The 23,021-nt window shown below is 40.0% G+C and overlaps 1 protein-coding gene across 4 annotated transcripts in view; it reads left to right on the top strand.

Moving 5' to 3' along the window:
* uxs1 (UDP-glucuronate decarboxylase 1) overlaps positions 1–23,021 on the top strand; it is a 51,880-nt gene that overhangs the window by 9,788 nt on the left and 19,071 nt on the right. For all 4 annotated transcript variants that reach the window (XM_034110033.2, XM_034110031.2, XM_034110032.2 and 1 more), the window contains exons 5-10: positions 5,178–5,221; positions 11,495–11,555; positions 12,806–12,986; positions 18,568–18,672; positions 19,417–19,476; positions 20,518–20,639. In XM_034110033.2, coding sequence (XP_033965924.1) covers positions 5,178–5,221; positions 11,495–11,555; positions 12,806–12,986; positions 18,568–18,672; positions 19,417–19,476; positions 20,518–20,639 — 573 coding nt within the window. The remainder of the gene's footprint in view (positions 1–5,177; positions 5,222–11,494; positions 11,556–12,805; positions 12,987–18,567; positions 18,673–19,416; positions 19,477–20,517; positions 20,640–23,021) is intronic.

Here is a 23,021-nt window from a genome sequence, read left to right as displayed (position 1 = left end):
TTTTACCAGGAGACTATGCTCCAATTCAAACACTGAGTAAGTGCATTGAACACATCAATGACTGGATGTGTCAGAACTTTCTCCAATTAAACAAAGATAAAACTGAGGTAATGGTTTTTGGAGCCAAGGCAGAACGTTTAAAAGTTAGCGCTGAGCTTCAGTCTGCAATGTTCAAACCAACAGATAAAGCCAGAAATCTAGGTGTAGTCATGGACTCTGACCTGAGTTTCAACAGTCACATTAAAACAGTTACTAAATCAGCCTACTATCACCTAAAGAACATATCTAGGATTAAAAGACTAATGTCACAGCAGGATTTGGAAAAACTTGTCCATGCCTTTATCTTCAGTAGACTCGACTACTGCAATGGTGTCTTCACAGGTCTCACTAAAAAATCTATTAGAAAGCTGCAGCTGATTCAGAACGCCGCTGCTCGAGTCCTCACTAACACTAAGAAAGTGGATCACATCACTCCTGTTCTGAAGTCTTTACACTGGCTTCCTGTGTGTCAAAGAATAGATTTCAAAATACTGCTGCTGGTTTATAAAGCACTGAATGGTTTAGGCCCAAAATACATTACTGACCTCCTGCTAAACTATGAACCATCCAGATCTCTCAGGTCTTCAGGGACTGGTCAGCTTTCTGTCCCCAGAGTCAGAACTAAACATGGAAAAGCAGCGTTCAGTTATTATGCTCCAAATATCTGGAACAAACTCCCAGAAACCTGCAGGTCCGCTGCAACTCTGACTACTTTTAAATCCAGGCTGAAGACTTTTCTTTTTGTCGCTGCTTTTATTTGAACTATTCATATCTTAAACTGCACTGTAACTTTTATCCATGTACTTTTTCTTGTAATGTTTAATTGAACTATTTATATTTTAGACTGCACTGTAACTTTTATCCATGTATTTTTTTTCTTAATGTTTATTTGATTAGCTTTTCTTTTTTAATGCTTAAAGAGCCTGTGACACGGTTTTCCCCCATCATCCAAACCCATCAATTTGAGTACATATTGTCCCCTTGAAAACCGTTACTGAACTGATTTTGGATATTTGTACTTTGATAACCATTAATCTGCCTTCAATGTTGACAATTTTCTGAATCTTCTCGCGGATTCTTCAAGTCCCGCCAAATGATGGGTGACGTCATTGCGGGCACAGCGCTCCAGCTGCACCGTCCAGGATCCCAGCATCTGCATGTAAACCTTTATATATATACAGTCAGATGTAAACGCACGATGGTGCACACAGCAGCAAGCTCAGACAGCGATGACAGGTTAATGTTGAACGTGTCTGAGAGCTCATATGAGGCTGAAGGATCGGTTTATGTTGTATCTTCTAAGTTTAGGAATGAGGTGCGTCAATATGGGCGATCATATGGTCATGTAGCCAGTGGTGGACTGGGACTAAAAATCATCCCGGGACTCTCGACCGGCCCACTTCGGTACCGCTAGTAAGCTGTCAACGGGGGGAGTGGGGGATGTAAAATACAAATATAATGTATAATGTCTGTGTCTTTGACATTAGCGCTGCTAGCCACCTGTGCCCTGTACTACGAAGCCAGTTCAACAGACCCTGGATATGTTTGAGTAACAAACTAACAACAACAAACTAACAAACGAGATCTCGCTAAGCGGTCCTACGACGCTGGTTATCAACTCGGTAAATCAAGCCAGGGTTTCTCTCTCCAGCTGAGAGCGCGTTCACGTCTAAGACACGAGTGGATCTGACTTTAATTACATTTGTCTCGAGTGTTTCGTCAACATAATGTGTTAAATAATACTTCTGCATCCAGTCTGTGACACTGTGAGTGTTGCACGGCCAGATGAGGCTGGAGAAGCTGACTCAGATAAGGAAATATATGATATATTATGATATTATCTGATTGATGATGTAATATGAATGATAAGTGCGACACGTCGGCGTCTTCTCTGCATACGGCAGTTTACACTGTATTTTCTTTATCCTGTAATATGACTTGAGAGATTTAAATTCCGCACACTGAGTGGATCTCTTTTCTATAGACGCCGGAGGCGGACAGCGTCAGGTAAAATAAGTTATTTAGCCTTCTCAAACCTGAGCCTCACGCGCCGCCTATGGGGGATGTGCTAGTTACTTATCCGACCGGCCCACTTCGGTACCGGCCCATCGGGATTCGTCCCGATGGCCAGTCCGCCACTGCACCCACAGTCCGCCACTGCACCCAGCCCACGTAAACTGTCAACGGGGGGAGCCTCGCTGCGGGGAAACGGTGGACCTAGTGTCCCGATCGGAGTGGGAATAATAATAATAATCCGTGCATTTTATCTATTAATTTCCCCAACATTGTGGTAAAAAACCACACGTTTAATCCACGTTGTTGGTGTACTACAACTACAAAAAGCATCGGTTTGTTTTCTCATCAGTAAATGCAGACCGGCTCAAACAAACGATTTTTAATCATCATCCTCACTCATCATTTAATGTATCATATGTTCGCCGAATTGACATGAAAGCACTAATAAATGTAGTTTCATCCACTTGAGTTTATAACCACAAAAATAATCGATTTGTTTTTATATCACATCCGACGGGAGGAAATTCAGCAGCTCTCACTCCCGATTTTTAATCCTAATGTAATCATCATCTTCACCACGATCATTTATGTTTATGTCGCCGAATTGACATGAAAGCACTGACAAATATGAATATACTGTAGTCAACTTCATTAAAACGTTCTTAACGTGCCTAAACTCAGTAATTCACCATTTCTACGCATGACACAACACACTTTGTCCGTGTTTGGCACTCGAAGCGTTCCCGCATTGACGTCACTTCCGGCTTCCCCCCAAAACTTCAAAATGAGTGAAGGAATTTCCCCGCGATGTTCGAAATTATTGATATTTAACGAAACGGTATCGCTTTTTCTTTTTTAAACTGACGGTTCGAGATTACTAGTAGCCCAATATTTCATTGCACAACAGTTGTTGGGATGGTGTCACAGGCTCTTTAATGTCTTTCATTTTTTTTTTAAAGCACTTTTTGCGTTGAAAAGTGCTCTATAAATAAATTTGCCTTGCCTTATGTTTAAAAAAACAAAACAAGGGGCATATTTTGTATCACCTTTTTAAGTAAAACACCTCAGTTATAAATTGTATTTAAATGATGTGTGACATTTTAATTGCTAACTGGTATGGCCATGAAATGATTAAAAAAGGTACTAATAAAAGTATATATTTTTTTGTACATTTAAGCATTCAAGTGCTGCATGATCTGCTGCTAGTCTCCAAATGGGATTTTCTCAGGTGGTTCCTGAGTGTTTCCTGAGGTGTTGATGAGTCTCTAGGTCAACAATCACCAAGCCACTTTGGTGCCACCAAGCCACTTTTCCAACGTTTATGCAAATTAGGCCAGTAGTGTTTTCGTTATCCTGCTGACAGACAAACAATCCAAACCAAAACTCTCTAGGTGGAGGTTATGATCATCACCATGTGTGCCATTTATTGTATTTGATTAATCTTGAAGGCCCTCCTAATCTACTTATCACGCTGTATTTAACTTCACATAACCTCATTGACAGCGTTAATTGCTCATTGCTGTTAACACACACATAAAGTGTTGTAGGCAACTAGACTACTATTCTAATTGGAAAAATGAATTCACACTGCGTGGTGTATCATGGTTTGGCTGTGCAGATATTTCCCAAGCCAATTGTATTTGTAATCTTTGTTGTGCAATGAGATGTCTATTATGAAACCTGTTAGGTATTGCAACCACTTCAGGAAACAAACTAAAAGTCCCTGAGAGGCTTACGGTACGTCCACACAGCAGCTTTTCAAAAATCTTGAAAATCTTGGAGCTGGGCGTGTCTGACAGCTTGGGGATTTTTTGCTAGCAATGCGACCAACAATCAATCACATGAATCTCCCACCCCCGACATACAAAGCAAAAAACCCCGGGGATTTTATGCGAGCAATATATATATATATATATATATATATATATAAACTCCCCAAACAGGGGAAAACCTACCAGTTTCACCCACTGTCTCTGCCACCTCCCTCCATGCCTGGTTCCTCCGGTTTGTATCCCGTTAATAGTTCTGGTCATAAAGAACCGGGTGATTTGCTACCGTAATTTCTCGTTTGCAATATGAGGAAATGAACTGCGGTCTGGTTCTCCCTGCTTACACGCGGTTTGATTGGCTAGCGCTTCTACTGTCAGATTTGCATAAACGTGATTGATTGGCTGAGATTCCAGCTCAGCTTCAAAAGTTGAACATTGCTCAACTTTTGAATCCTGGACATCCTGGAAATCTTTGCTTCGCTCCCCCACAATGCAGTTCGGCGAAAAGCGAGGCAAAGTGACGTCATCCCCATTCAAAGTCAATGGGCAGAGAAGCGTTGGAAGCGGTGGAAGTTTCTTCTGAAGCTGCTGTGTGGACGTACCGTTAGGATTGAACCTTGTTGCCTTTTTTCTGACATGCTTTCAAAAATGAATGCTGAGATCTACATTTTCACTTTCTTAATTCAATGATAATGGTCAACTTGTATAATAACGAGCACATACATATGATTTGAAGAATCAAACTTTCATCAGAGTTGGGGTCATACCCTACCTACACTAACCTCCTCATAATTGATCACAAAATAATAATATTATAAACAAAGACCAAAACTAAAGTAGGAACAATCAAAACCCTTATGAAATGAACTACATACATCACCGCTTTCTGACTTTCAGGGCTGCTACAAGTATCTTTAATGCAATTTAGTGAATGGTCCAAATGGAGGAAGTTTTTTCAAGTCTGGCTTTAGTCTAAAGGGCATTTCAAAATTGAGACACGATTGCAATTTAGATCATAATTGTGATTACACATTTTTCGCCCACCCATAGATGAAGATGTCATGAACACAACATTACTTGTTACTCAATACTGTGGGCAATCCCCACAGGAGCAATTTGGGGTGAAGTGCCTTGCCCAGGGACACAACGACATGCTGACTGCAGTGGGGTTTAAACCTGTGACCCCCTGATCCGAAAACACCAGCGCACTATTTCACTGCGCCACACGCAACCTTACATTAACATGCTGATGTTGTAGTTTGACCTTTAAGACACACCGTAGTATCAATTAAATGTTAACGAAGCATCGACTCCTGCCTGACCTCATGTTTCTCTCTTCTCCACTCTCTTTAGGCTGTGGCTCCTCTCAGAGAGAAGATTCGTGATCTGGAACAAAGGTGAGTTTCCCTCTTTGATACACATGTGCAAACACAAACACCTGCTCAAAGGTAATGAGAACAATATATAAGACTTATGAAGCCTGAAATACTTGCATGTTTTCTATATTGTAGTACCAACTCAAATGGTCGGCCCTAATGACTAGAATTAAGACCCAATGTTATATGCATATTTTAATTATTACTTTCAATTGTTCTCCCCAAAACCATTTAATATTCATTCAAAGCTAAACTAGACCCCCCAGTGTAACTGCACCATCTGAAGGACATGCAATGAGCCTCTAAACGTCCATTATCAATAAGTTACAGCCGTTTACAGAGCATGAAAGAGAAGCAAGCTGTGCTGATTTGCATAGCTATTCTCACCAGGCAATACAAAAATAGATTAGAAAGTAAGATTAGAAATATGTGACTTCAGGCTAGCAGGCTTTCTATGAATAACACCGACACTGTACGGACCATTGCATTGCAGCTTCTAATGGTTATTATTTATGTTCAAAGACAGACCAATGGAACTAAACCGACGGCATTATTATACATGGACATAGCTATCGCACAGACAAGACACACAAGGAGGGACGCAGAGGTTTACAGCGTTTCATTATTTAATGCATGCGTTTATTTTCAACACGTGGTGTTACCATAGGAACCATAGCATCTTATCTTAGCACATGCTTTGCTCCATCTCCAATTAGGACATTTTCTTTTATTACAAAGAGAAGAGGCATGTTGTTGTAAATTCACAAATTACCTTCTTGGGTCCCATTAATGTTTCCCACCCCTCTACCCAGATGTGACAGTAAAGATGCAGCTTCTCCCATTCATATGAGCTTCAGAAAGTCTTCAAGCTATTTATCTAAGTTAAAGTACTTTGCCTTTCTATCTTTAGGGTTCATAAGAATTATACGTTTTGTCGCAGGGCATGCTAACGCTATATGCTATTGTACAGATGTATATGGACATAGACCTACACCCAGTGTTGTAGTCAAGTCACCAATTCACGAGTCCAAGTCACTCTCGAGTCACCACTCTTTGAGTCCAAGTCCGAGTCACCAAGGGAGAGTCGTAGCCAAGTCCAAGTCCAAGTCCGAGTCACCCAAGGAGTGTCCGAGTCGAGTCATCATTACCTGTGTTTGAGTCCGAGTCACCCAAGGAGTGTCCGAGTCGAGTCGGAGTCACAAGTCTTCATGTATTAATCTTTGTGGATATATGTGTTGAAATGTAGCTGCTCCTCTACATTGCTTTTATCCTGTCATGTTGTACTAATCTGTCTATTGAACTGCTGTGAAGCGAGTTTGGCTACAATTCTTGTAATAGGTGTACAAATATAAAGCTTATTACTAATATGAATATTATTATTATATATAAATAAACTATATTTAAAATGAGTTAACTTTTAGAGAAGTGATTATATGTGTATGCCAATATTTTTCCTATGGTAAAGTTTTCGTTTTGCACTTTTATTTTGATAGTAATAAGATCGGGACTCTTATTTTGAAGGAACCTTTACCGGTTAAATCGGTTTACTGATAAAGATTTAACCCCAGAAAGCACATGGCTACTTAGCATGCAAAATGAAGTCATTCTGCATGCTAAGTAGCCATGTGCTTTCGTGTTATGGCTGAATCTTTATTTATTGATTAGATCACCTGATGATAGTGTTCAAGACGGCCTATATGTCTGAACTCAGTAATGTGTTACAGAGCCTTCTCTTCAATATTGTTTCCACATAATGAGCATTTTGCGCTGCTCTTTTCCAATGTGGAAGCACAATGTGTGAAAGCATACAGCACGATGCGGGGTGTGTCTCTAGACATCTTTAGGCTGGAATAGCGGGGCCCAGTACGTGAACTCGCCTCGCAGGCGCACACGCCAGGATAGAGGACATCAGACTCCAGAGAAAATTTGCTGGAGTCCAAGTCAGAGCATCAATGTACAAGTCGAGTCCGAGTCATCGTGGGGGCAAAAATCACGAGTCCAAGTCATCGTGCGGGAGAATTCACAAGTCCAAATCCGAGTCGCGTCAATCAGTGCGCGAGTCCGAGTCGAGTCACGAGTCCCGAAAATCGGCACTCGAGTCCGAGTCCAGGACTCGAGTACTCCATCTCTGCCTACACCCATATTCATGATCTTTAAGAGTGTATCCCTTAACTACATCCCATGGCAGCTTTTGCTTCTTATTTTAAGTCTTCTTTTAAAGAGGACATGTTTTGCTCATTTTCAGGTTCATATCAGTATTTAGTGTCTCTACTGTGACTTGTCTCCATGCTCTAATGTTCAAAAAGCTCTTTATTCTTCTCACACTGCCTGTGCTGCAGCACCTCTTTTCACCCTCTGTCTGAAACCAGAGCCCAGTCTGCTCTGATTGGTTAGCTGGCCGGCTCTGTTGTGATTGGTCAACTGCCTGGAAATGTCACTATAATAATAATAATAATAATAATAATAATACATATTACATTTATATAGTGCTTTTCCTGGTGCACAAAGCACTTATCAGTAAGTAATCTAAGGAGTCCAATGGAGGCGTTACAGCCTTTGCAGACCACTTATATGCACACACAAATGCATTTAAAACACACTTCAGGAAAGGGAAACCCCCCAAATAGCATAATAAGGTGTCTTTAAAGTCTGGAGGTGGTGATGAAGGCTGTGTGCAGTATTGTCAACACTATTACCCTCAATCGACCACCTTTGAATAGTGATACTGAATACTCTAGTGGTGGAGTGAGATACTCGCTCCTATCTTTTCTGTGTCTTCAGGCTAATATTCAGATATTCATAGCAAAATATATAGGTACCCTTTTATCTATGTGAGAATAGCTTTCAATTGCAAGTAAGAAAGGAAAGAGGATTCTGTCAGAATGCATGTTATGTTTTGTTTATCAACAGGTTACCCACTGCAGATTTTTCCATCCATTTTTGTGGACTTTGAGAAAAAAGGAATACCTCCTCTGTGTAATTTAAACACACTGACGGGAAGTTAGATGACTGATTATTCTACCTTGAAATGGGTTTGGGACCACAGCGTCATGATGCTACAGAAATATAGATTTGTTATGCATATATCTGTTTACGCCTTGAATGCTAATGAGACCAAGCCACTTGTTTGTATTGCCCTGATTGCTACGGTGTGCTGCTTTTTATAAACCTGCAATATGTCACAGCATTATGAATGTGATCCTCCTGAGAGGGCACTGTGGAGAGCTGCAGGTGGGTTACTGTACGTAGATCTAAGATTATTCAATAACGAGCCTCTAGGTCAGGGGTGGCCAACCTGCGGGTCTTTGCCTAGTTTCATGCGGCTCTTCAGTTCATATCGAATTGTGTGAGTTTGGGGGAGAGACACTGACTCCTGACTAGTGTTGCACGGTGTACCGATACTTGAAAGGCACCGCGATACCCTGCCGTTAAAAACATTACGATTCCTCCGTTTCATTAGTATCGGTACTTTAAGAATGACGGGGGAAAGTACTCCGGTGAGAAAGCGCCGTTTTACTAAGAGCCGTGTGTGTGTTCTAGTGATGTGTCGGTCGCGAACGAGCCGGCTCTTTTAAGTGAACGACGGGAGCCGGCTCTCGCCCGCGAACGAGCCATTTTTGCGGAGGGATCTAGATCGGCATGAAGGCACATTATGCGATGTGCAATGTGCACATTATCCCGCTTATTACACATGGCCACATTCTCAACAAAGTAACGACATGACTCCCAATATTAATGGAAATGCTTTTATGGATTTAGAAAATGATTTTATTGATTAAAAAAATAGTTTTATGTATTGATTTAAATTGACTTGCATCCGCTAAGAAAAGTAGTCCGTTGTTACTGTTTGAACTAACGTAGCAACGGCAGGAACTTCTTCGATAGTGTTTTTGAGGAGCTTTTTGATTACAGATTTGAAAACATCGTTGCTTGCTTTAAAAGTAGCACAATTCATTATGTCAAACCTTGGAAAGTATCAGATATCCCCGCCCTAATGCCAAAGCAACTGGCAACTGAATATATGTTGCCGTTTGATGTCTATGTCTGGGCCGCTGCGTACAAAGGAGGGTTTCTGCCCCATTACTTCTCTTCTTACTTCTATAAGAATAAAACACGGAGGACGGAGATCTCTTTTTCTCCCCCTCTTCTGACAGCCCAGCAGCTGATCTCAGAGCACGCTCCCCTCTCCTACAGGGGCGTGTGGTCAGCTGCAGCTCACAGAATCAGCCCCCTGCAAAAACAGCGCTAGAAAGAGCAAATAGAGCGAAATGAGGCATGGCTAAAATGCAGGATCTTTTTGGTATTTTGAAAAAAAAACTATTTATATACTTTATATAGGTCGATACAGTAGCCCCTTTTTTTTTAAAATAGTTTTTATAGGTGTTGCTATCTGTTTTGTGTAGCGTGGTTCTACAAGCAAGTCAATGCATTCATTGGGTGGTATCAGAGAGTTACACGGGTCTGTAAATGCAATGAAAACAATTGGCCACAGCAAATCATTTATATTAAACATGTAATTTTTACTTTTGAATGCTACAAAGGATGTATTGAATAATTTAAGTGATATATATGTGTACACATATAAATCATTAGTCAAAACAGGGCAACATTTGATTTAATTAAAAGTATAATATGTGGTAAACTGAAGAGCCGTTTGGGAGCCGAAAGAGCCAGCTCTTCTTGGTGAGCCAAATGATCCGGCTCAGCAAGAAGAGCCGGAATTCCCATCACTAGTGTGTTCAGCGCTCTGCTTCCACTCCCTGCACTGCAGCGTGCCTGCAGTCCCGCCCCTCTCAAGCATGCTCAAGTGCCTCCCCTCTCTCGTGCACACGCTAGCTGCCAGAGCATGTGAGAAAACGAGAAGCATGGCTGCAAGTGGGAGTGCAACTGCCGCTGCGCCTCGGCTTGTTGACAAAAAAGACGCCAGAAGCTACATTTGGATGTATTTTAGCTATATCTCTGACAGTGAGGGCAAGCCTACGGACACCACGAGGCCTGTCTGTGAGACATGTATTAATTTTATTTAATACGAATTATTGTCATTTATTTTATTTATTGTTCTCATTATTTAAAAGTTTGTGTTATGGTTATGGTGTGAAATAAAGCACAATAATTACATTTAATTTTTTAAGAAAAGTATCGAAAAAGAATCGGAATCGCAATTCTTGACTTGGTATCGAAACCAAAATGTTGGCATCGTGACAACACTACTCCTGACAGTTAAACCTGATATTTAGTAGGTCTGTTAAGTATTGAATGCTGATAATTCTGACGTAATTTGGCCGGTCAAAGTTGTTTGGGCTCGGATAAAATCGCTCCGTTACTTTCGTCCCGTGTTACTTTCGTCCCGTGTTACTTTCGTCCCGGCTCCCGGCGTGTATGTGTGGTGTCAGGTATCAGTATGAGAGGATGACAGCGCGTCTAATTTTGATGTGGCCCAAGAGCCAATCACAATAATACCCGCGATGCAGTGAACCAATCACCTTTGAGGGGGGGAAACCTATCTTTGATTAAACACTATTCAGTGTTTCCCCCTCCATTGCCCCTGAAATTCAAGGTGTTTAAAAATATATATAAGTTTTTTTTTTTAAATATATATTGCACCAAATTGCAAATAATCTATAACTATTGTCACTTTTCGCATTGAACATGTGCTCTTTTATTAAATAAACTAAACGCTTTCATTTTAAGTTGTGAGTTTAGTGTTGTTGACCCTAAGAAACACTGATGCATTAATCAATAACAATAATCCACAGCTCCTCTCTTTGCTCCAAAGGATTTACAAAAAATATATCCCAATGCCACAAAAACGCATCAGTGACGTGGTTGAAATCTTGTCTCCAGAAAACAAAAAACTGAAACAAGCGGTATCAGTGACTGTGTGTTTGATGTGGCTCTTTGCAGTAACATGGAACAAATGTGGCTCTTAACCTCTGACTGGTTGGCCACCCCTGCTCTAGGTATTCTGCTATGCTGCAGCTCCCGATAATGAACAGATTGTGCTTCCTTAACACATGTTTGACACATTGCTGTTGAGGTATACGTATACTCAGGCTATTTTATTGATTTAAAGGACAAGTAGTAGGCTTAGTTCAAATTGAGAGGAACCAGAGAAGATTAGTTTCTCAGAAAAGCATTTCACGTATCTTACATGTTTTCAGAGCGGCAGAAAAATACATAAAAAAACCCATTTATTGATTCTTCATGAACAATTTTTTACATGTATTCAGTAGATATTGATCCAATTTGCTTCCCTCTCATTAACCTTCTCTTCCTTTTCTTCTCTCCCTCTAGTTTTTCTCAGAAATACCCACCTGTGAAATTCCTGTCAGAAAAGGATCGCAAGAGAATTCTGGTATGGGATAAACACGATTTCAGACGACCTATACAATAATCGTTATTATACCCTGATTCGAGCCACTAGCTGCTTAGGATTTAAACAGAATGAAGTTCTAATCCTTATCTTTCTCAAAATTAAATCTAAACAGGGCATTTCTGCTTTAACACAAAATGGGTCTTATTGTTAGCTCTGTGGCGGTGGCCCTGTGGATGTTTATGGTTCCAGGAAAATGTATTTCATTTCATTTCAAACCTTTATTTATCCAGGTGTATCCCTTGAGATCATTGATCTCTCTTTCAAGGGGGACCTGCTCAAGTCGGTTCCACATGAAACATAAAACAACAAAAAGGACATCATACAGCATCATTACAGGGATTACAATTTACAATAACTATCCACATGAACCGGTACCAACGGCATCCGATTGAGTAGCATCCAACCGAGCTTTAAAAACATTTAGTGCCACCAGATTGTTCAGTTTCCATTTAATTGGCAGACTATTCCAAGACAGCGGAGCTGCGCATCTAAAAGCTATCTTCCCTAAGACAGTCCTAGCAGTTGGCAAATTTAATAAAATAAATATTTAGCACCATGTATCCTGATGACTTTCGCTATCCTCCTGACTTTTCATGAAGCACCGTCAGGAACTTGACATTTTTAGGTTCAATTGAAAACCTTTTTTAATTAGTCAGGTTGATTTCTGACTTTCTGTCTAACACCAAGAGCAAGTCAAAAATGTTTTTTATTACTTAACAAATTAAAAAAAATGCTCCACTGATGTTTTAAATGTATTTATTTTGTTACCAAATACCTCTTGCATCCAAGGCACAACGTTTAGAATTACTGAACCAACAACACTTTATTTTTATTTGTGCGGCAGTTAGTTAATCAGCAGTTAATCAGCATCTGATTGGTCTGCATGAAAAACAACATGGTGAAGTGCAAATTAGATGAGAATTGGCTTTTTAAACAATATTTAGCACCATGGCTGCTATCAGTGTTTTAAGTTCTTGTATGCACATCTTGTATAAAGCTGTTCATACTGTGGTTAATGGGTAAAAGTAGTGTACTGTACATTTCCTCTCAATTTTCATTTCAAATGGTGTACATTTTATCAATTAATATATTGTTTTAATTTCTAAGACAAGTCTGCTGTGTAAAATGCCTGTTGATTTAGACTTCATTCTTCCTTTAGAGTACATACAAAAGATTAATGAAACACAAATATGTATCTTCCTTTACTGACATGTGTTTTCTTCCTCTAGATCACAGGTGGGGCGGGGTTTGTGGGTTCCCACCTGACGGACAAGCTGATGATGGATGGCCACGAGGTGACGGTGGTGGACAACTTCTTCACGGGAAGGAAGAGGAACGTGGAGCACTGGATCGGCCATGAGAACTTCGAGCTCATCAATCACGACGTGGTGGAGCCGCTCTATATTGAGGGTGAGTTGGAGAATAACTGTGGGCATTGTTTATTAATACTTTAAGACCTGGTTGTCCAGAAGTAACTAAATATATTAAAACTATGAGAAGCCGGGAAGCTTTACTACTGATCACAGTACACGGTATCATATATGTTTCAATATGGAGTATGACCATAGTGTAGTGTTTCAGAAACGATAAAGGAAACCTCAGAAATTCAGTGAAACATGAGTGGATTGGGATTTTGGTTTTCCCTTAGAAATTAATTTTTCATTATTTATGCAGCATATGAAACATTTAGGCACAGATTTTGGTCTGTTATATGTTTACTACGGTAAAGTGTTCAGGTGTTCTATTCACCTCAGTGGTTTCAGGACGGAAAAGTCTGGAAAAGATGTTTTACACAAACCACAATGAGACAAATGCTTCAGTATTTCCTTTCAGTGTGTTTGCAGGATCAGGAGATCCTATATCTAAAGTCTTATTTGGTAGCAGTTAGTAGCGTTTAGGCACAGTGGTGTCCGCTGTCACTGCGGGGAGGAAATGCATTCATCTCAGTGTGTTGTTGACAGAGTGCTATAATGACTTGCAGTGAGGCTGTTGGTTCAAACTGCATTTGATTTTAAAGAGGCCCTATTATGCATGCTGAGGTTTTCCCTTTGTTATAGAGGTTTTTCCTAAAGTAAGGGAAGCCTCCATTAGACTCCTTTTGTTTCCTTTGAAACATAATGAATTCACTGTGTAACACTGTACTTGATAGTAGGGCTGTACCATTATGGCAAAAATCATAATCATGATTATTTTGGTCAATGATTGATATCACGATTATTAAATACGATTATTCATTGACTTTGAAAACATCCATTTATTGAACTTTAAAACAAATACAAATAATAATTTCAACAGTATCTTTTTAACTGTTGATTACCCTGAACGTATAATTCAACTGAAAAACCAATACAAAAATAAATGATACATTTAATTAAATAACATCAAAATAATAAATACCAATAAACAAGATCAACAGTGCACTTCAACAAGCTACTAAACATATGTAAATATGATAAATACAAATAAATTAGATCAAATATGTTGCAGTGCACTGTCACAACCAAGCAAAGCAAAATAATCGTTTTTTTCGATTATGTTTTCATAATTGTGGCAGGCCAAAATCGTAATTGCGATTAAAATACAATTAATTGCACAGCCCTACTTGATAGGCTAAGGGGCTGGACATCTCTAAGCATTTGACCAATCACAACAGAGCCGGCCAGCTAACCAATCAGAGCAGACTGGGCTCTGGTTTCAGACAGAGGGTGAAAAGTGGTGCTGCAGAGCTTTTTGAACATTAAAGCATGGAGACATGTCACAGCAAATGCTCAAAATACAAATATGATCCTGAAAATAGGCATAATGTCCTCTTTAAGTATTTTATTAATGCTTACGACGCCATTCAAATCCTACACATATAACCTGGCTCAGTCACGAGCAGAAGTGAGACTGAAAGTGGTGGATACTTTGCTGCTTTATCGGTGAACTCTACTATATCCTGTATTAAAAATTAATCTGTCATTTGAAGGTCTGCTACTACATTTTGTTCGATGAGACGGCACTTATACCCCATGCGATGCAAAACCACCCACTTTGTATCGTTGTATATAACCTAAAAATAAGAAAAACCTATAGAAGGAAGTAAGGATACTAAGAAAGTTGGAAATAAAGAGAAGAGAGTTTTGAAACAAAGTTTATTTTCTCAATTTATCTCCAACAGCTTTTTCTCCGCGGCTCATCACCTAGCAGTACGGTTTCTGTGGGGGCTCACAATTGTTGGCCAACAGAGTAGATGCCTGTGATGTTTTCGTTTGTCTGTTTGTTTACTTGAGACCAGTGCCAAATGCAACCTGTTGAGCTCTGCTAGCCTCCGAGACGACGGGGGATTTGAGATGGTGGGGGGGTGGGCCTTTTGAAATGCTGAAGGAACGATGAAAGAAATTGATAACGGCACTTTTTGTAGCAATGGCAGGCATGGCAATGAAAAATAGAAAGCTGAGGGTTGATGGATCACATAACATACTGTTGGAAAAATATCTCTCACGGCTTCAATATCAGGAAGGATACATGTATTTATTATCCTTGCAAGAATGGAAGTAGTCATCACATACAGAGCTTATGATACAATTAGTTTCAGAACAGTCTCCTTCAGATGCTGATAAACAAGACAGGGTGTTATTCAGTCACAAGATACGTGAATACCGGTTCAAAGCAGTATTCTATGCTTTGTTCAGATTAGCTAAGACCCACGTAAGCAATAACCATGACAGTCATATGTCTATCTCCATAGAGGCTCAATCATCATGTTAATCACATAGCTGTCGTATGTCTAAAACAGTCCTGGCGCTCTTCTAGGTAATCATACATCCTGTCATGCACACAGCTACGTAAGGCCTTTTCTAATATCAGAGTAGCACATGATAACAGAGTACAGTAATTTCCCAACATACCTATAACTGCTAAGGTGTATGAATATCTGCTGCCGTGATAAGATGATTTAACTTTGTACGCAGCAGTGTACTTAATGTTTCTGCCTGATTTAGCTCAAGGCCTTGGCAGGAAGACACTGAATGATCCATCAGAGTAATATAGTGCATGAACAGTACCAGTGCTGCATCAAGTCAAGGAAGAAGTATTCAGATCTTGTAATTAATTAGTAGTAGAAATACCAAAGTTTAGGTATACTCAGTTACAAGTCAAAGTCCTGCAATCTGAATGTTCCTCAAGTAAACATTTTAGCATGAAAACATGACCCATTTCAGAATAATATATATGGTTTGATTATAAAGTGTCAAATAAATGTGCTAAAGTAAAAGTACAATATTTACCTCTGAATTGCAGTGACGTAGAAGTACAAATCAGTAAAAAAAAGATAAAACTCGATAACCTACAAGTACCTCAAAACTGTACTTCAATACAGAGTTTGAGTTAACTTGAGTAAAGTGTATTTCCCACCCTGACGATACATTGATACAGCACAGAAGTATCTGGTTTACATCAAACAAAGTAACTGTTGTTATGAAATGCTTCGTTTCACCTCAGTGTAATGACTCCCACAGAGCCGCTGAAGATTATGTTTAAGGTTACGCAGGCACCAGAAGACAATATTTAATAAAACTAGTAAACACAACTGCATCATAAACCTGGTGTCCCTGTGCCAGTGACATAATGTCCGTCCCTGTAGTATCACACATCCTCACAGTCTCGAATGCAATGTAGCAATTTTGTGATAATGTTACAAACAGGAACACGATGTGAGGTTTGCATTTTGATTCAATGAAGAGGGATTGAAGTAGGAGTCTTGCTAACCCCGTGAAAATGACCACCACATGACGCCTCATGACTGTCGCCAGAGTTGTATCCTGGCAGAATACAGAAATACTGTGGGAGAAAATGGAACAAGCTGTGAAAGGGAAAATGTTTTCAGCCATGAATCAAGAGGTCAATCCATCAACAGGTGATTACATTCACATTGAGAGGGAAATTGAAACGCTTGAGAAAATGATAAAAAGAAGAGCACCAGAAAATGTTAAACGTATTGAAAACAAACAAGGCAATTAGACTTTAATGCAGAGCACAATGTGCCCGGGCTATTGTTAGGCCCAAGCCAATTGCATGTAACATTTTCAGGTTCATAATGTTCATATGTTGTGCCTCCAATGTGACATGGCTTTAATATTCCAAAAGCTCTTTATTCTTCTCATACTGCCTGTGCTGCAGCACCTTTTTCACCCTCTGTCTGAAACCAGAGCCCAGTCTGCTCTGATTGGTTAGCTGGCCGGCTCTGTTGTGAAGAGTTAACCGCTTAGACAAGTCCTGGCCCTTAGCCAATCATGTACAATGTGTTGTAGCGCTAACCAAAATAAGTGTTAAATAGTGATCATTATTTTACTAACTCACTGGGTTTACATGCACACAGACCTTATTACACACTATAGATGACGCACTATAAGAAAGCGAAACCCGAAAAGCACAAACTGGGCCTCCTTTTTAAGTATCATGTAGCAAATGCGTCGGTCACGTGTCACATCTCTTTCTTTGCAAGATAAAAGCCTGTAATTACTGCGCTCTGAGCTACATAGAAATATATAACCAGTGTTGTGCTAGTTAGTGAAAACCAGTAACTAGTTACCATTACTCGTTACTTCATTTAAAAAGTAACTCAGTTACTTTACTGATTACTTACACCAAAGAGTAATGCGTTACTGTGAAAAGTAACGTTTTAGTTACTTAAAAAAGGGCTCCCATTATATTAGTGCCCTTATAGCCTTCATTTCAGTACTGTTAATGCATTGGAGAATAATACCATCTGTTGATCAACTTGACATGCATTATATGCAATCTGGATAGCATCGATATTAGCTGGCTTTACATTTTTGTATATTCTTTCTCCAGGTAGTTGGAAAAAGTTTTCCGTTTCATATGCCGTGTGCCGCCCGGACATGCTATCATGCTAACTAGCTCCCTGAAAGCGGGTGACTCCACTGTAGCAATAGCCTGCATGTGTTCTACAACATACCGTGCAATGGCTTTATCGACTTTTCCCTGGCTAGCAGTCCCTTGGTTAAAATCCAGCCGCTGTTGCTTAGGTGCAGGTGGAGGTGGAGTGGCGTTGGATGAGTCTGGGTCTGTGGTCTTAGCTACTGGCTTCGTCCCAGCATGTTGTTTTTGCAGATGTTTTAAGATATTTGAATGACTGTTTTGGGCAGTAGATAGGCTCTTTGACCCGCCAGGACACAACTTACATTTAACTAAAACGTTCTTTTCTTTGTGCTCGACAAAAGTGAAATAGTGAGAATATCTCCAGGTGGAGAAACTAGACTTGAGCTCCGCCGCCGCCATGATAGTCTTGTTAGTAAACAACACAAACACGCGGCATCTATTGCACGGCTGTCCGTCCTGGGAGAGGGATCCCTCCTCTGTTGCTCTCCCTGAGGTTTCTCCCATGTCCCCTTTAAACTGTGGGTTTTCTCTGGAAGTTTTCCTTGTACGATGTGAGGGTCTAAGGACAGAGGGTGTCGTATTGTCATACTGATATTCTGTACACACTGTGAAGTCCACTGAGACAAATGTAACATTTGTGATATTGGGCTATATAAATAAACATTGATTGATTGATTGATATGCCTAGCTTTCAGTAAAAGTTTCAAGGTCAAGGTTCCAAATGAGCTGCAGAATTGATGAATGGCAAAAATATTCGGCACGGTCTTTTAGGCCTGCTCGATTATGGCAAAAATCATAATCTCGATTATTTGGGTCAATAATTGTAATTGCGATTATTAAATGCGATTATTCATTGACTTTGAAAACACATTTATTGGAGAGAAAAAATGTGAACAGTATGTTTTTAACCCTGAACTTTAAGTGTAATTCAACTGAGAAAAAAAAAAGTAATAATAAAAGAATTATCGTTTTATTTCCATTACGTTGTTTTCGTAATCGTTGCAAGCCATAATCGTAATCGCGATTACAATACGATTAATTGAGCAGCCCTACTGTCTTTTATTTTTTGCTGAAAAATATGTTATTGTTTTAACTCTTGTCTTTGCAGTGGACCAGATCTATCACCTGGCGTCTCCCGCCTCTCCTCCCAACTACATGTACAATCCCATTAAGACACTCAAGACCAACACCATTGGCACTCTGAACATGCTTGGTGAGTACATTAAGAGCACTTAACGCTTTGTCCCTTTTTATATAATGGACTCAAAAATAAGGCTTCATGGTGACATTTTCTTGTGAACATGTTGTCAAGACTTCGAGGTCTAATTTGAATCTTCCCACATTTACACGGTGGGGTTTCTCGGTAATAAACATGTGTTTCTCGTTTGAATTTTCGAAGAGCTATGCGGTATGTTGATCTTTTATATATTGCAACAAAATATAGTTAATATTCCACAAAATATTTAGACATAACCTCAGTCCAGATCCGGCAGATACAAATGTGTTTTTATTATATATATTTTTACCACAATACTTAACCGAACATTACCCTCCCTCATTAAACGTTTCACTTTTATCCATGCCAATTGATTTTTGAATCCAGCAAAACACTGAGTCAAAACCTTGTGTGTTGTTATTTAACATTTCAAAAACAGGTCCCATTTTAATATTATATACATTTTTAGATTGATGACGATATGACCTCTCCTCTCACTCACAACCTTTTGAGAAACATTTCAGAACTTCTCCTGTGAAGTATTGTCAAAGCCCTGTATGAATATCGATGTAGAGCTTTTACACTAGAAGACTGTTCCCACTGTGTTTAAGGGGAAGAAAGAGACCGGAGCACACTGATTGATTTCCTGCTCTTTAATTATGTCTTCACATAAAAGGCAGGAAATCAATCGGTCTCTTTTTATCTCTCGTTGAGCTGAGAGTTTTGTTATTTGTCTTTCAGGTTTAGCCAAGCGTGTGGGGGCCAGACTTCTGCTGGCTTCTACTTCGGAGGTCTATGGAGGTAAGGAAGAGCCCCCCCCCCACTCATCTTTAAATATTCTGCTGCCGCTTTCTAATTACTTTAGGCACTTTCACACCGGAGTACTTTTTCCCAGGAATAGTTCCGATAGTTCCTGGGATTTTGCGTTCACACCAAAAAGATCTGGAACTTTTGCGAACCTTTTCACCCCTTTTTTTTCTTCTGATTGGCTGGGCAAATTGCAAACCATGCCCCGTAAAACTCTGAAAAGTTTTTGTGAAGCCGCCATTTTATTTGCTCGCATTAGCATTATTAGCATTAGCCCAGCGCACCAACGGAGAGAGACTCACTTAAGGCAACACAAAAGAAAATATGGGAGCGGTGGAGATGAGGAGGTGTCGGCCTTCTGGCGATTTACTCGGAAGCCAGTCCCCAACTCCGGGGACTTCCGGCCGGGGACTTTGGGCGGCAGTATACGCCGTGAAGTGGGTTGCGGCCTGCCAGTAAACCCAAAGCAGAAGAAGAAGAAGTGAGGTCAGCGGCTTCATTTGCCTAATCCACCGTCAGGAACTTATTCCGGTGTGAACTCGATCTGTACTTAGTTCATGCGAACTAAAGAGTTCTCATGAACTAAGTTCTCATGAACCTTTGTGGGAAAAGTACTGCGGTGTGAAAGCGCCTATTGTATTTTCAAAGTTCAGGATTAAAAACTTGAACTTTCAAATAAATTTTTTTTTTTTTTGAATGATCAAAACGTGTGACCCTGATATAGAACATTACCCGCTGTTAGCTTAGCGGTGGTGAAGTGCAGCAATGCAACGTTGATTCTGTTTTATAGCCTAATGTGTTTTACATCTGGCGATTGCATTTGCGCTTCATCCAATTTTAAAAGTAGTGTTAACATGCGGATAACAAAACGTGTCGGTGTCATAAATGTTTGTTTGCCAAAGATCTAATTTTCACTGAAAAGATTGATGCGAAATCCAGAGGCGGCCTACAAAAAAATGCCATCACAGCCACTTCATTCAAGATCCCTTAGCTTCTACATTTGGCTAAACATGTTTTAAACCGTTTATTTCACAGATCCAGAGGTTCATCCACAGAACGAGGAGTACTGGGGCCACGTGAATCCAATCGGGCCTCGTGCGTGCTACGATGAGGGGAAGCGCGTTGCAGAGACCATGTGTTACGCCTACATGAAACAGGTATCAATACCGCACGGTGTTCATTTGAAGGGAAATCAGGTTAGAATGGCTGGAATGCAATACTCAAAACGGTAAAATAATAAATCCATTGTGGTTGTTTTCTCAGATTTAATGGATATAAATAGAAAATGTCAGCTTTCGGGTGAGGTGTATAATTACTTCTAATCTAATATGTAAAGTGCAACGATGAGTGTTTTCTTTGTTCCATTGGCATAAAATCAATTGAGGAAATTGTGATTTTTTTTTTGTACAATGTAATTAATAACATACAAATATGTTGTTTATCATGAAGCCGATTATATGAATAGATTTTTTGACATGGTTAAGTCTCAGTAAAGACATGACAATCAATCATTGGGTTATTATAGAGGTCTGTGTTTTCATGAATGTTTCCTTAAATATCCTGACTGGATGATGATGAGACTTTTCGATCATTTCCCCCCGCCGTGACTTGATTGACGGCAGCCTTTGATGATCAGATACGATTGGCTTCTCTTTCGTTGCCTCCAGGCAGGTGATATTTATTTATCTGCCTCGTCTCCTGCTCCTCAGCTGCTCATTATTTTTTTCACACTTTCTGGGAGAATTCTCGCTAACAGACGGCTTTAAATATCCAGGTGTCAGTCGTTTGAGCACGGGGACGAAGATATCACTCATTACATCTTTTGCCCAGTCATGTCATCGAAATTCATTAACATTTAAAAACTGATGAGTGTAGGTTAACCAGCGGGAAAAGCATGTATGTCCTTCTCCCCACACAGAAGGCAAACATTATGAAGATGGAATACATCTGTGGACTTCTAATCTCTTATTTGATTTATTTAACAACATTTGATTATAGGCAAACTATTCAGTGACATGTGAAGCACAGCTTAATGTAATCAAAGTAAATAAAAAATAGCATAATATGAAAGGATGAGCATCTCTAGGCTTTTGGCACTTTTATTGATACTCCTCAATACAAACTTTATTTTAGGAACAAAAGGAATAACACGTTTTTGTTGCTGATTTATAATAAAAAAACTAACCTTAAAGAGGAGAGCCCATTTTCAGGTTCCTATTTGTATTTTGTGCCTTTGACATGTCAAGCTCTTTATTCGTCTCATACTGCCTGTGCTGCGACACCTCTTTTCACCCTCTGTCTGAAACCAGAGCCCAGTCTGCTCTGATTGGTCAGCTGGCCGGCTCTGTTGTGATTGGTCAACCGCTTAGAGATGTCCCGCCCCTTAGCCTATCATGTACAATATGTTGGAGCGCAAGCCAATAGGAGCACAAGTGTTACAAAGGGATGTCACTATGTTCAGGAAGTAAACGAAAGAGTCCAATGGAGGCTTTTCAGACCATTTACATGCACACAAACCTATATAACACTACAAGCGAGGGAAAACCCTAATAAAGTCTCCTTAAATACAGTGTTGGTGGTCACCAGGTAGCGAAGAGCAGCAGTTTGCGTACATTTAATCCCAACTCCTTTTCAGCCAGTTTAACTCAAATGTGTCATTAAACACATGTATGCTTCTTTATTTATGTTTTGCCAAGTGATCATGGCATCCTCTTCCTAATTAATTATATGAATACTGCAAAGATAGGTGCAGATGTTTCCATGTCATTAAACATTACATCTCAGCATCTCCAACAAACCCTCTGAGGCTCGGGACATGAGCAGCCTGCACATGTTTTCTCGTTCGGTCGCTGATCCCAAGTCAGTCCCAGAAGCATTTCCGCCTGTCTATCATAAGTCAGCAGCAGGTGAACACATCCTATGCAACCTGCTCTGCAAAGCTGTTAAATAATTGAATTAAACTCGCATGTTATTTTTAAGAGCTCCTGTGCCTCAGTTGGGAACATATCCCCTTTTTATTTTTAATGGAATAAACAGATGCATGATGCTTCGTTAAATCTCGTTTTAGGCAGCCTAAAGCTTTAGGGGTGTTGTTTTAGAGCATTTTATAAAATATTGAGCCAAATTTGCTTTTTCAAAGTCTCTTCACCTTACGGTACGTCCACACAGCAGCTTTCCAAAAATCTTGAAAATCTTGGAACTGGGCGTGTCTGAAAGCTTGGGGATTTTTTGCGACCAACAACCAATCACATGAATCTCCCGCCCCCGACATACAAAGCAAAAAACCCCGGGGATTTTATGCGAGCAATATATATACCGTACTTTTGGGACTATAAAGCGCACCTGCATATAAGCCGCAGCAGCTAAATTGTCCGTCGGTCTTGCTCTCGTTCTGTCTCTCGGTTCCACTTTTACTTTGGCGCGCTACCTGTCTCACTCTTTTCCGGCCTCCAGCTTTTCCTGCTGGAGCCCGCCGCTTAAAGGTGGCAGGCGCGGACCGGTCATAGAGCCCATAGTGTTAAAGGTGGTTAATTTTACCT

This window comes from Pseudochaenichthys georgianus, chromosome 21 (genome assembly GCF_902827115.2).
Source record: "Pseudochaenichthys georgianus chromosome 21, fPseGeo1.2, whole genome shotgun sequence".
Lineage (NCBI taxonomy): Eukaryota > Metazoa > Chordata > Actinopteri > Perciformes > Channichthyidae > Pseudochaenichthys > Pseudochaenichthys georgianus.
This window is presented reverse-complemented; position numbering and strand designations above follow the sequence as displayed.